This window comes from Phalacrocorax aristotelis, chromosome 10, assembly GCF_949628215.1.
Source record: "Phalacrocorax aristotelis chromosome 10, bGulAri2.1, whole genome shotgun sequence".
In the NCBI taxonomy this organism is placed as follows: domain Eukaryota; kingdom Metazoa; phylum Chordata; class Aves; order Suliformes; family Phalacrocoracidae; genus Phalacrocorax; species Phalacrocorax aristotelis.
Genome location: NC_134285.1, coordinates 5,049,052 through 5,062,163, shown reverse-complemented (window position 1 = coordinate 5,062,163; position 13,112 = coordinate 5,049,052). Strand labels below are relative to the sequence as shown.

Sequence of the window (13,112 nt, the reverse complement as noted above, 5' to 3'; positions counted from 1 at the left end):
TTTGGTATTTTTAGAAGTATTTCAATCCTACACAACTATTTGATGAATCTCTGGACTGTCTCACTGTTACTGTAAAAAACTATCTGGTGTTTCAAATGGTTTTAATGTTTTACAAAAACAAAACCAAAAACAAACCTGGAGGAATCGGGGGAAGAAGAGGTTGGCTCCTAACTTATCCTTCTGCCCTAACTCTTCCTTTGAGCCGCTTAGCTCCCAAGGGAATTAATAGGGCCCTCATAACCATTCCTGGTAAATGTGGTGTTATTGGAGATATAGGAACCCTTACTAGAGAAGATAATTTATTGCTGCTGAACTCTTCTAGTGTACATCTGATTTGCTGATGAATGTGGTGCAGGAGCGTGGAAACCTATCTTCAAGTGGATTATTTTGCTGAGTATCTATAACACAGACTTGTAAGGGGCAGGTACTAGTATTAAACTTAGAGGAGTTTTAACCCATTATTACACAAATCTGGCAATTGGCAGCATGTACAAAGAGGGTAAATGAAGGTTGCTGTCTCCCTGCTGAGCCAGGAGCTAGAATAAAGCACATGGGGAACCGCAAAGCTACCCTGTACCTTTGCTACAAATGGGAAGACATTGCATTTCCCCCAGCCCCATCAAGTTCTGTGCACAAAGCCCATTTGCCAAGTCTTGGTGCGCTTTGAATATGTGAGAGACAGATTACTTTCACAGTATAAGCAGAGATTAAGTGTAAATAAAATTGCAACTTTCGCAGACTAGCTTTATACTTCCCTGTAATGGAGTTTCAGTGTATCAGACTGCGCAGTAACCATGCTCTGCTGTATATCTTTCCGCAGTCGCTGATGCTGCCTGCATTTTCAATGGGTTTCCTTTAAATGCTTTTTCTTATTTGCTTATAGAAAGTTTAGCGGTGGTGGTGTCTAGAGATTGCAGTTAGTTGGACTTTAGTTCTACCCATTTAGACAAGTAGATGGAAAGATGCTTTTGGGATTCCCCAGTAGCCCACCGGGATCTGGAGAGGGCTATATAAAATAAATAACAAAAGCGACACAGTGAATATTTTGAGTCTCTTATTCAGGTTCTTAAATAAGTTAAATTTGGCAAAGAGTCAAGCGTCTGTTTCATAGATGAGGAAACCGAGCCTCAGATTGCATAAATTATTTGCCCAAGGTTACAGAGAAAGCAGCAACAGCAGAGCCAGAGTCTGTTTCCTGCCTTCCCTTCTCCTCCGTAACACTAGACTAATTTGTCTGTGAAAAATGAATAGCGCTGCATACGTGCTGAGAAATACGCTTATTTTAGTTATTATTACTACTCTTTTAGGCCACTCTGTAATCTCTCAAACGGTAAAGTAGGACTGATACTGCTTGGAAAGGTTTAGTCCAAAAGGTCTTTACAGTGTTTTCTTCTGTTCATCATTTTTCACCAGAAGTGTTTAGAGAGGAAAAGGAGCAGAATCCCTTTGGGGGTGTGGAGAGAGGGAAGCTGTAGGGCAGGAGAGGGGGACAAGGAAGGAAGCTGGGCTTAACCATTTTTGTAGCCAAAGAGGTGGCAAAATGATAAAAGAAAATGTGTCCAACTTGGAAGACAGTCTCTCTGGGAAGAACACTAAAGCCCAAATGAATGCTGCTGACTGGCATCAGAGTGCTTAGATAAGATCCTATTACTCAGAATTATAACTTTGAGTAGAGGAAGATACCCGTGACCAAAATGTAGACAGGAGAGGTGGCAGTATTCAGTTTGTCAGCTGAGTTGGTGATAGGAAGGTGTATCTGACACTGATTATAGGATTAGAAGGTTTGCTAATACTGTTAGTAGAATGGGATTTATGGAATGACACCAGTGTTAAAGGTTTGAGTGTACCGAATGCAGGATTTCATTATTTCCTAGGTGCCTATCAAGTCTAATGTGTGGGAAAATGGAGTTGCTATTATTTAAACTTGAAATCATTTCTAGGCTTCTCAGCATCAGGAGAACTATTCCATTTTGCATCATCTGTTTCTTCATTACTCGGTGATAATTTGTATTTGCCCAGGAGGATTTTCAAGAGATGAATAACACTCTCACTGAGAATTCTGAACATTAAAATTTACGCTAATTTTGTATATGGGCTGTTGTATGAAATTTAAATTATGCCTATTGCGGGCTACCACACTACGTCTATTCTCTATCAGACAATGCACTCTACATAGTGGATTTCTGCCTGAGATGATTACCTGCTAGATTTTGAGTACTTTTTTTTTTATCAGCAGAACAAAAGCGTCAGAGGTGATTGTAGTAAATGATACATGTTTATAAAAGTAACAGCAGCGACTGGATGTTGTTTTTCAATTGTTCCATACATTGTTTGTACGCTCTTTCAGGAGTTAATATATTCCTTGTCTGTGTAGAGAGAGTAAGTACATTGAGAGACGATATGAATGGAAGTATAATACAATAGTATTTAACTCTGAGATTTTAAAAATGATAATGATGATGATATGGATCTTCCTGTAGCGCTTTCGCTCTGAGAACCTTAAGTCAATGCCAGCGTTGCAGTGAAATTCATTGTCTGCAGACTCTCAATTCATCAGTGACATCCCATCCTTAATGCTTCTGTGATACCCTGCTTTTCTCTGTTTGGGCAAATTTCACTCACCCATGAATTTAAGTCCACGGTTCCCTATGTTATTGCAAGGGAATATGAAGCTCTGAGGTTTCAAGTGATGTGTGTTCAAAAACAGCCACCGATGATGAAAGTACCATGTTTGGGGCTGTGCTGGTTTTGGCTGGGATAGAGTTAATTCTCTTCACTGTAGCTGGTAAGATAACTTAAATCAGCTTGATACCCTCTCGATCCTGTGATTATCCAACCACATCATAAAATACCTGCTTCACTTCAGATCCCTGCATAGGGCCCTCACTATTTGATCAGTGAGGGATTTCTGGGATGTAAACATAAAGCATTGTCTGATACGAGGAGTGGGATGAGAACACCTGTGTGTGACTGTTCTAGGCCCCAACATCTGTCGAAGAAAAGAGAATCCTACGCTATTTGTATATACTAAATTTACAGCCACTCCGTCCCAGCTGACTGGGGTATGCTTGCAGCAAAAATATAAGTGAAATAACTGTGTCAGGGTTTGTAGAACATGCACATGAAAGAAAACAGGAATAAACAGGACTGTAAGTTATATCTAGGGTACAACTTTTGTTTCTCCTAATGGCTGCATTTTTCAAATAACAGGTGAAGCTTGAGAATGACTTAAAATAATAATAATAAATTAAAGCTGTCCCATTGTTGGCAACATGCTGTTTGTACATCACCCAAACTAAGCTGCCAAATTAGGATTCAGATACAGCCATGTGAGCACTTCATTTTTTTCTGTGTGTCTTGCCATTTCCTTTTTATTTTGACATCTTAGCTACAGTAGCACAGAGGAATCTTATTTGGGATGGAACCATCTTACAGACTTGCTGCATTGCCACACTGCTGCTGTTTAAGTAGCATGTTTCTGGCTTTCAATGTGAAATTGCTGTAAATCTTATTTTGTAGTAGCATGAAATGTGATTGGGTGAAGAAAGTAATTTAATAACATGTTTTCTCAACATTCCCCCTTTCACTGTTTGCTGGTTTTATTCCCACATGTTCTGCAGTGTATTATTACCATTGATAATGTAAGATGCAGTCTCCGTTTATCAAAAGCAGCTTGTAAAAATATAAATAATTGATGTGGAAGGATGAGAAACCAGGGGTATGACCATAACAGTGCCATGTATTTTGACTACCTAAAATGTGTTGTGCGAGGACTAATAGCAAAATTCTTCTTAAAAAAATTTTTTTCTTCTTTTTTTCAGGTGTTCCCGTTCCCACTCTGGTCTGGTACAAGGATTCTGTTCCCCTCAGCAAGCTGGAAAACCCCCGCTATGAAGTACTGCTGAGTGGTGGGCTGCGGATCCACGCGCTGCGTCCTCAGGACGCTGGAATCTTCCAGTGTTTTGCCAGTAATAAAGCCGGGGAGATACAGACGTTCGCCTACCTGGATGTGACCAGTGAGTAGGGAGCTGTGATAGATTTCAATGAGTTGTCTTGTCACTCCTAGAGGTGACCGTACATCCATCGGATTTCTCCACCCTTCTGCGCTCGTTTAGTTCGACTCACAGAACCTTGATTTTCATCAAGTGTAGCAGCCCTGGCTGTACGGTACCCTAAAATGCTCTCTGTGGCCTGAACACAATCTGCTGAAGCCTGTAGAAAAACTTTTCGTGACTTTAGGGGCTAGAGGTGATCTCTTCTATTTCATGCTACAAAAGGAGAACTTACTGGGTGAAAAAAAAAAAAAAAGAATAATTGTGTAATACTTTTACCTCTCCTTTATACTTAAATAATTTATTTCCACCCTAACGCAATTCTGTTCTGAATTCAAGCTACAGCTTCATGATTGTGCATGGTATCATTTTATCTGCCTTTTTTCTACATTTAGCAGGGGAAAGAAAGTAAGTTCAAGTTAAATATCTTTTCATTTTTTTTCTTTTGGCCAAAAGGTCTGATGAGATGGTTTTGTTAATGAAGTACACTTCTCTCCGTGGAAGAATTGCAATTCCTAGTTAAGTCCCTTTTAAAAGCAATTATTAACAGGCACATCCACAATACTTTATCTCAGGAAGCTGATTTTTAGCCCAAGAGCAGTTTCCGCGTACTGACCAAAGTTCCTACTGGCCTCAGAAAATACATCAGCCCCCGTTCAATATATATCTAGGAAGTGGCAGGGGAAAAAAATGTAATAAAATGCAACTGGGGGAAAATAAGAGAGAAAGAAACTTGGAAAGTGTCTTGGATGAGACTCAGGTTCTAAATTCTTTTGGCTGACATTTAAGTTTCAAAGTTAATGCCTTTCTCAAGTTGCTTTTCATCTTAAAGAACTCTGTTATAAAGATGAAACAAAATAGTTTTGTTTATCCAGATTTCTCAACTTTCCCCCAAACACTCATTTTGAGCTTTATCTTCCTTCATCTGTAAGCCACCTTACTTGTACATGTACAAGCACTGATAGATTTTTATTTTCCCTGTAGGTAAGAGACTGAATTAGACAATTCCTAGGAGATGAATAATGAAAGGTTACAGTCACTGCTGAAAGGTTTTCATGTATTATTGTCATGTCCTTCTCCATGATCAGCTCTATAAAAGTGGATGTAAAGTACTCCATGATAATAGGTAAAGGATCTTTCTGATAGCTGATGCACTGAGTTTTTTAAATTTTTGATTCTAGACATTAAACCAGCATTTATACAGCCTCCAGAGGATACCACTGTTACAGAGGGGATGACCGCAGTGCTAACCTGTGAAGTTTCAGGGGCTCCAAAACCTGCCATCTCGTGGAAGAAAGGTAGCCAGTTATTCAGTCGTGGGAAAGCTATAATCCATGTTTTCTTGTCCGTTCTTATTATTGAGATTCTGTAGATCCATTTAATGCATATTTCTTCATTTCTCTGGTCCTGCGAGCAGAGAGTTTGTTGTGGGGCTGTTGTAAGCCAGTGGCCTGGATAGGCTGTCACAGTCTTCTGGAAGAACTAGAATTGCAGTGCTTAATCTGTGCAGTCTGCGTGACACTAATCATTCTGGTTTTCCCTTCTGTGTTTCAGGAAACCAGACCTTAGCCAGTGGCTCAGTTCAGATTCCTCGGTTCATTCTTCTTGAGTCTGGAGGGCTCCAGATAACACCCGTTTTCCTTCAGGATGCTGGCAATTATACTTGCTGTGCAGTCAACTCTGAAGGAGCCCTGAATGCTTTTGTGATGCTAACAGTGTGGAGTAAGGATAATGCTTTGTTTAAAGTCTAACTTTAATCAAGTATTAATCAGTTTTTGTTGTATGCTCAGGAAATTTTCATAAGTAATTATGCTTTTCCAGTTAATAGAGATACTTGTATGATTTAATAGGAATAATGTATCTATTTTAGGAAACCTATCGCAAATATCCTTTTTGATTGTAAAATTATGCATATAAACTTTTCTATTTTGTGAAAGGAAGTGTATTTAAATAGAGCTTCAATCACAATTACAATTTTACTCGGGTTTTGCCTTGGTGAATCTTTCATTGCAAATCAGACCTTTTAACTTGTAGATTTGGCTATTTGCCGTTGGTTTCTGCCTCGGGAGCCTGCAGGCAGTATAGACCAGCCCATGCTGTTACTAAGGCTGTGGCCACAGTTAAACTGGATTTGTTTTTCCTCATACCTTTGTATTTATTTGTGGCCCCGGGCACTGTTGGAAGCCAAACCAATGTACAGCAGACTTCAGCTGCTCTCTCATGCTACAGATTGGCGTGGCGCAGGGCAACCCACGAAATGATTTTGTCCTTCACCGTTTGCCCTTGCTCTCTATTTTTTTAATTTCCTCTGTTGGGGTAGAGAGGTCTGATCCCACAGGTTCACCTGTGTTGCTCCTAGGTGAGTTAAATTTAACTGTAACGTGTTTTTTGCTACTAAAGGTAGGAAATAACCGTCCCTGAGCTGGGATGAAAAATAATTAAAAACAGTGAAGATGATGATAATAAACAGAGAAGTGTTGTGGCCCTCTCTCCTTCCCAGTGCTTGAAGTACTGATTATGCTGCTGATGTGTGGTGCATATGTGACAGTTGTTAATCCCAAACTGTGCAAGTTAAATCAGCAACATTTTGTCTTTTGAACCTGGGAATACCTGAAAGCAATCCTGGCCGTAAAGATAATGTACTTGCATCATATGGCCATCATATTTATCTTATTGACAATGTAGAGCTGGTACACTTATCAGGATGTCGTAAACTAAGTGATATCCTGGTGTATGGATCAAGTAAAGGAAGTCCTTCCTATTAATTCTCAAATGCATGGTTCTTGCATGTATTGAGGACAGTTTGTGTTCATTGTACTGCACTGGAGGGGTAAAAGAAAAGTGCATAAACCTAATATTTGTGTAGCAACAGCACCATTATAAAGCTAGAAGGCATACATAGGTACATCAGGAATAATGCTAAAAATTCCATGCTATTAAACTCTTGATTTTGGTGATGATTCCTTCTTAGGCATGTATGAGATACCTCAGTAGACGCTGATTATCCCTGTAGGGATTTGGGACTGATTAACGTTATCCACATGTCTTCTGTACTCATCCTAGTTGTCTATCTGCTTCAGCTGATGCTATCTGCTGCTGCTACTGTGTGTTAAGCATAATAGAGATCTTTCACACCAGATCTGGTTGCTGTAGTTACAGCAATTATTGTGTTCTGGGTCTCCAGGAGGTGCTTGAATAAAGATATTTTGAAACATTTGAGTAAACAGTATATCTTTCTTATATGGAAAATCCAGACTACCAGAAACTCCTTCCTCTTTAACCTGTTTCCTGGATTTGACAAGATTGTAGGGTGCCAATTAAGTTTTCCTCTTTCTGGATGTTTTTCTAGTGTATTCTTCGCACAGGTTTTTGTTGTTTTTGTTTTCCCTGCTCCAGACAGTGTGACTTGTTTCCTGACTAAATGTATGTTTGGATTCATTCACAACACATTACAAGCATACTTGCTACCTTATGACTTTCGGGAGTTACCATAGCTGCTACCACAAATCAAGTGAGAGTTAGTACAGCTTTAGCACTCTTCCTACTCAGATCACTGCCAGCTCGGTCTCATGCCCTCTGCTGCCTTCGCTTCTCTGCACCCCACAGCGCACCACCTCTTCTTGACACAATGACATTAGAGGCAGGGGAGCCTTCACAGCAAAGACTTGAAGAGGAATGGCCTGCTTGCTTTGAATGACAAATGTTCGGTTGCCTGCTCTCTGAGTGAATACCCAAGTCAAAATGCTGTAATTTCACCTAAACTATGGCTTGTGTTCCTTTCAGATCGCACTTCCATTGTTCACCCTCCTGAGGACAGCACTGTGATCAAAGGAACCACAGCCACTCTGCGATGTGAAGCGACTCATGATCCTAGAATTTCAATCAGGTTGGTGGTGTCCGTTCTTGTTTGTGTGGTTTATCCAAGCTTAATTTTATAAGCTATATGAATAGCATTAGGTGAAAAGTTTCAGGACCCCAGATTTTAACGCCAGTCCCCTGATTACTGCATTATAAGGTTGTACACCGTATCATTAATCATACGAATCCCATCTTCCATTTCAGCCTTATGCATTATTTACAATGAGCTATGTTCCACTTCATGACTTCAATATAGCCTTCCATGATTTTACTGTCAAGGTTAATACACTATCAATAAAATCAACTTGTCAGAAGCTGATACTTAATGAGAGTAAAAGCCAAAGAGAAGGAATAGGATTTCAGAAGTGTTTACTTTGCGGTCCATGAAAGCAACACAAGAGATGTTCGTGTTCTTGGAAATAACTCAATAACCAGGGGCTATATTCTGCTTTAGCCGTGTAAAGGAAATCAGACTCTGTCTGAACTATTAAAATTTGTGCTAGAGCATTTAGAAGAGGCTCACAATTTTAAAATAAATTTACCATGAAAATTCATGTAGTCTGAAAGAAACACAAATGAAAGGAAGGGCAAGGAACAGCTTGGGGAGTGTTAGAAGGGTGAACTGCAGAAAGAAGTTCTGAAAGAGAAATACAGGTGTAAAGATTTCATGTAGAGGTACTTAATTGTAAGACCATGGGCTATGCACATCTCTGACACGTTGATATGTGCATGTTTTAACAGATGAGCTCTAGTAAAACTTGTCACGGCAGTTTGAGAGGTACGGCAGTCTAAGGTTATTACAGTCTTAGCAGAGATGGGCCAACACCTCAGCTGTTAACTTCAGAGTGTGATGTTCTAGATTAAAATGTTGACAAAGGTGGACTTCAGAACTTGGCCATGAGTACTTCACCTTTTCCATGTAAAATATATAACTTTGTTTATAAAATATATAGTAACTTGGATGCAATTACGTTTCTCATTTTGATCACTGATCTAAACCTAAAATTTGTAAAGGGGTCTGTTCTTGAAAGTAACTGGAGGGGCCTGTCATTTTTAACGTGATTGCAGGAGCTGATATCTTATTGCTCCGTTCAAATAAATCTGTTTTGAAGTTCTGGTGAGTAATTATTAACCGAAGCATTGTAATACTCAGGTATGTTTGGAAGAAGGACAGTGTTGTAATAAATCCATCCAGCAGTTCCAGGATCACAGTAGAGAAAGATGGAACCCTCCTCATCAGCCAGACATGGTCAGGTGACATTGGGGACTACACCTGTGAGGTCATTTCTTTTGGAGGAAACGACTCCAGAATGGCTCGACTAGAAGTGATGTGAGTATTGCATCTTAAATATACACTGTGCTTGGTTTCACATACCCCTGGGCATTTTTATAGCATTTCATTCTAGAAGATCTGGGGAGTCTGTAAGTTTGGGTTTTGGGGTGGGGTTTTTTTTGAGGAGATTAAACGTGGCTCATTCCTGATTAAATCACCTTGAAATGTGTCCCATCTTTTGCATGCTGCCACGCTGCTTGGACTTCCAAGTGATTGGAGCCTTGGAAGTTGCTTCTAAGTAACTGCAACTCTCTGAATCACCATTCGTACATGTCCATCTGGTTGGGTGAATGAGCTCAAGGGATAACGATTAAGAGGTTGTGGCTTTCCTGAAGCCGATAGCAGGTGGACTGCTGCAGCGCAATCTCATTGGGCATGTCCTGTTCAGCATCGTTATCAGTGATCTGAAGGAGGTGTTGGAGTACATGCTCATCAAGTTGGTAGGTGGCATAAAATGGGTTGGGGACAGCTGAGAGACATTCGAGGGCAGGACCACCATTCAGAGGGACCTAGACAGGCGGAGAAATGGGCCCACAGGAACCTTATGAAGTTCAGCAAGGACAAATGCAATGTCTGCATCTGGGGAAGAGTGACCTTTTGTAATAATATAGTTTGGCACTGACTGGCTGGTTGCAGTTCTGGAAAGAACCTGGATATCTTGGTAGGCGGCAGCTGAACATGAGCCAGCTACATGTCCTGGCAACGAAAAAGGCTGACACCAGCCTGGGCTAGATTACAGGAGCATAGATTGATGGACATGATTACCCCCTTTTATTGGACACTTATTAGTCTACACCGGGAATACTGTCTCCAGTTTTCAAGACCAGACTGGATAAACTGGTCTGATCTCATGGCTGACCCAGCTTTGAGCAGGAGAATTGGACCAGAGACCTCCTGAGGTCCCTTCCAACCTGAATCCTTCTGTTATCCCACGCTGTAGGGCTTTTCCATAAAGCCCAGGTGCTGTGCTGTGATGCCAAGGTTATAAGAAAATGTTTTCCTACTTTTAGTATTTTTTCTCTGTTAAGCATATATCAGAATAGCTGGTCCCTGGACAGGGAGTGCTTACTCTTACATTCTCTTTATACATAGGTTTTCAGGGGAAGAATATTTTTAAGTATGCCTTTCTTTATTCCTAAGAATCTTTAAAAATAAAAACAAGAAAATGTTTAAAGTGCGGTTCAGTTCTGAACAAGGATTATAAAAATGTCATTATGGGGTTGCATAGTTTCTATTTCTGTCATTCCACCGGGGTGAAGTACACTTCCATTTTATTTTTATCAGTAAAAGCAACAACTGTGGTTTTGGTACATGTGTGGAGCAGATCAAATGAATAAGAAGGTAATGTTTTATGTAGACTTATTTATTTATTTATTTGAGTAGTGCCGCATGCTTTAATTTAACTAAAATTGCATCTCTTTCTGCTGGTCATGCCTGATGTCTGAGAAGATGGCAACTTCTGCTGTTGGCAGTGTAACGAGTTCACCTCTGAGATTTGCTATGCAGAGGGCTGTTTGATACAGCATTATTCTGACAGTGCCAAGGCTAGATCAGATACCCATTTTCAAAAGAACGGTCATACATTCTTTCTCTGATTAAGCAGTCCTCAGCTCTCCTCCCCAAGCGCATTTTACTGCTGGTTTGAATCCAAGAGCAGAAGACAATTCAAAATATATTGCTACTATATAACCATACTTGCTTTGCTCTGAGGTGGTTTCTGAATGGAGGGCCTAAAATTATGGAGTAAAGACTGAAAATAATGTTAAAATCTGGACTGCGAAGCAAAGCTGTAAATATGTACTAAACACTTCAGCAGCATGACTACTTCTTAATCTGACATAGCAAAAGATGCCCTATGCAACCCAGTACAGCACAGCAGATGTCAACAGGGAACTGCAAGTAAATACCAGTGAGGAACAGCTTTATACTCCATAAAACTCGGGCTAGAAGTTAGCTGGGCGAGGTATGTCTTGTGTACGTGGCTGAGGCTGCCTTTCTTGCACCCCAGCTTGCTCCAGTTGTGTTGGCCTGCTCTCCATGCACTGGGACTGGCTCTTACTCCTCGATCTCTGCTTCCTCCGACGTTCTGTTGCTGATCGCCTCTCACCTGTTTTTCCTGGAGGAGTTAAAGAAATATATCAGGCCAACTCTTTTAGAGGACTTCAGTAACTGATGAGTCACTCAATCATACCTGGAATCATGACATTTTATTTCAAAGTAGTGCTGCAGGTAGTGCAATAATGCCCAAAAACATTGCATTCCTTTGCAGCTTTCATCATTATCGTTTGGCTTAGCAGCACAAATCTGTGAGGAATTGAGATACATGATACAACAGAAGTGAAATGAAGAAGAAAATATGTGGAAAGGAAATGTCTGAAGTAAAGCTTAAATTAAATTCTAGCTCGTATACGAGTGACAGATCTATAACGTTCCCTAGTCTCCCAGATAATTCTCTTGTGCAGAACATTAACAAACAGGGCATGTACATTTCCATCGATGAGCACTTACACTTCAGTGCCTTGAGTACCACTAATGTCAGACAAATGTTCAAAGGAGGCCTCTCAACCAATTACAGACTGGAGCAGACTACCAACGGATAATATCCTAGCCTACCTAGCTTTATCTGACAACTCCAATTGTCTCGCCACCTTTTTTTCCCCCAGGAACCAGCATGTCCCTCTACCTCTAGGTATGTCAAGAGAAATTTCCAAAGGCACAACTAAGTCTGTTACTGATTTCTATTCAAACTGATTCAATTCAAACCCATTGACCTTCAGGGTGACCTTCAGTTATTTAATATCTGAGTGGTCTGGTTTTCTAACCTGTGAAAAGAAGGAAAGAAAACTTTTTCTTCCTTTGCCTTCCCTTGTTGGAAGACAGGCTTGGGGGAAAAGGTACCGTTTCTTGCTAGAAGAACATATGCTGATAGCACGGCATGGTATACATTGGTGGTGCAAGCAGGACGGATCATTTTTCTCAGCATGTCTATGAAGAAGTAAAATATTTGAAAAGGAAAGCCAGAAAACTAATGAAGAACTTGCTAAAGTGCAGCCAAAGGTTAGTTTGCTCATCAATTTTGCACTGATGGTACTTGGGCACAGAAACTAATTGCTAGTCAAGATACTCTATTCATTCATTTGTCTTCCCTCTAAATGTGTTTATTCTTCACGTACGTCACTCTGATTTGCACGAGGTAAAACATTTGCTAGTGGTGTTCTCTTCTGCAAGAGAGAGATTTTAATTTTTTAGTTACCATTTTTTTCCCCTCCTAGCAGAACTTCTCGACTGCAAATACAGAAACATTTGCAGTACTTTTGATGATGAGCTTGTGCTTCTCTTGCATTCCTCCAAGTCATAGGATTTGGTCCTGAAAATAACTGTATGTTATGAAACTTCCGAGCTTCATTTAGCTTACTTCTATATCCTGTAAATACCGTACCAAAATATGTATAGAAGAAAAACTGCTTGTTCCTAAAGCTGCATAAGCTGCATTACCACAACGTATCACTCACCTGATGGGAAACTGTGCTGATTCCAGCTCAAAGTATCCCGAGGGTTCTCAGTGTATACAAAATATGCAGAACTATCACTATCTGTGCCTGATGACACCTGCTGCTCAATATCAGCCTGTCTGCAGTCCATACTAAAGAATTTCTTTGTTGTATGAATGTGACTGAAAAGTATGGTAATGCTGCATTGTTGGAAAATCAAAGCCCTGAACAAGCCTCTGTTATGTCACAACATATAGTAAAATCTTTTAGACTCTTTCTCTGCAGAAATACGGGGAGGACAATGTAATACAAAAATAGACAATTTATTCCTGGCAGCAAGTTCATCTTCTTTCAGTTCTCTTTCACCAGAGAAAGAAC

The 13,112-nt window shown here is 40.2% G+C and overlaps 1 protein-coding gene across 3 annotated transcripts in view; it reads left to right on the top strand.

Annotated features, from left to right (window-relative positions):
- SDK1 (sidekick cell adhesion molecule 1) overlaps window positions 1–13,112 on the top strand; it is a 417,626-nt gene that overhangs the window by 268,823 nt on the left and 135,691 nt on the right. For all 3 annotated transcript variants that reach the window (XM_075104852.1, XM_075104851.1, XM_075104853.1), the window contains 5 exons: window positions 3,822–4,016; window positions 5,234–5,350; window positions 5,607–5,774; window positions 7,836–7,938; window positions 9,064–9,240. In XM_075104852.1, the coding sequence (XP_074960953.1) occupies window positions 3,822–4,016; window positions 5,234–5,350; window positions 5,607–5,774; window positions 7,836–7,938; window positions 9,064–9,240 (760 nt within the window). The remainder of the gene's footprint in view (window positions 1–3,821; window positions 4,017–5,233; window positions 5,351–5,606; window positions 5,775–7,835; window positions 7,939–9,063; window positions 9,241–13,112) is intronic.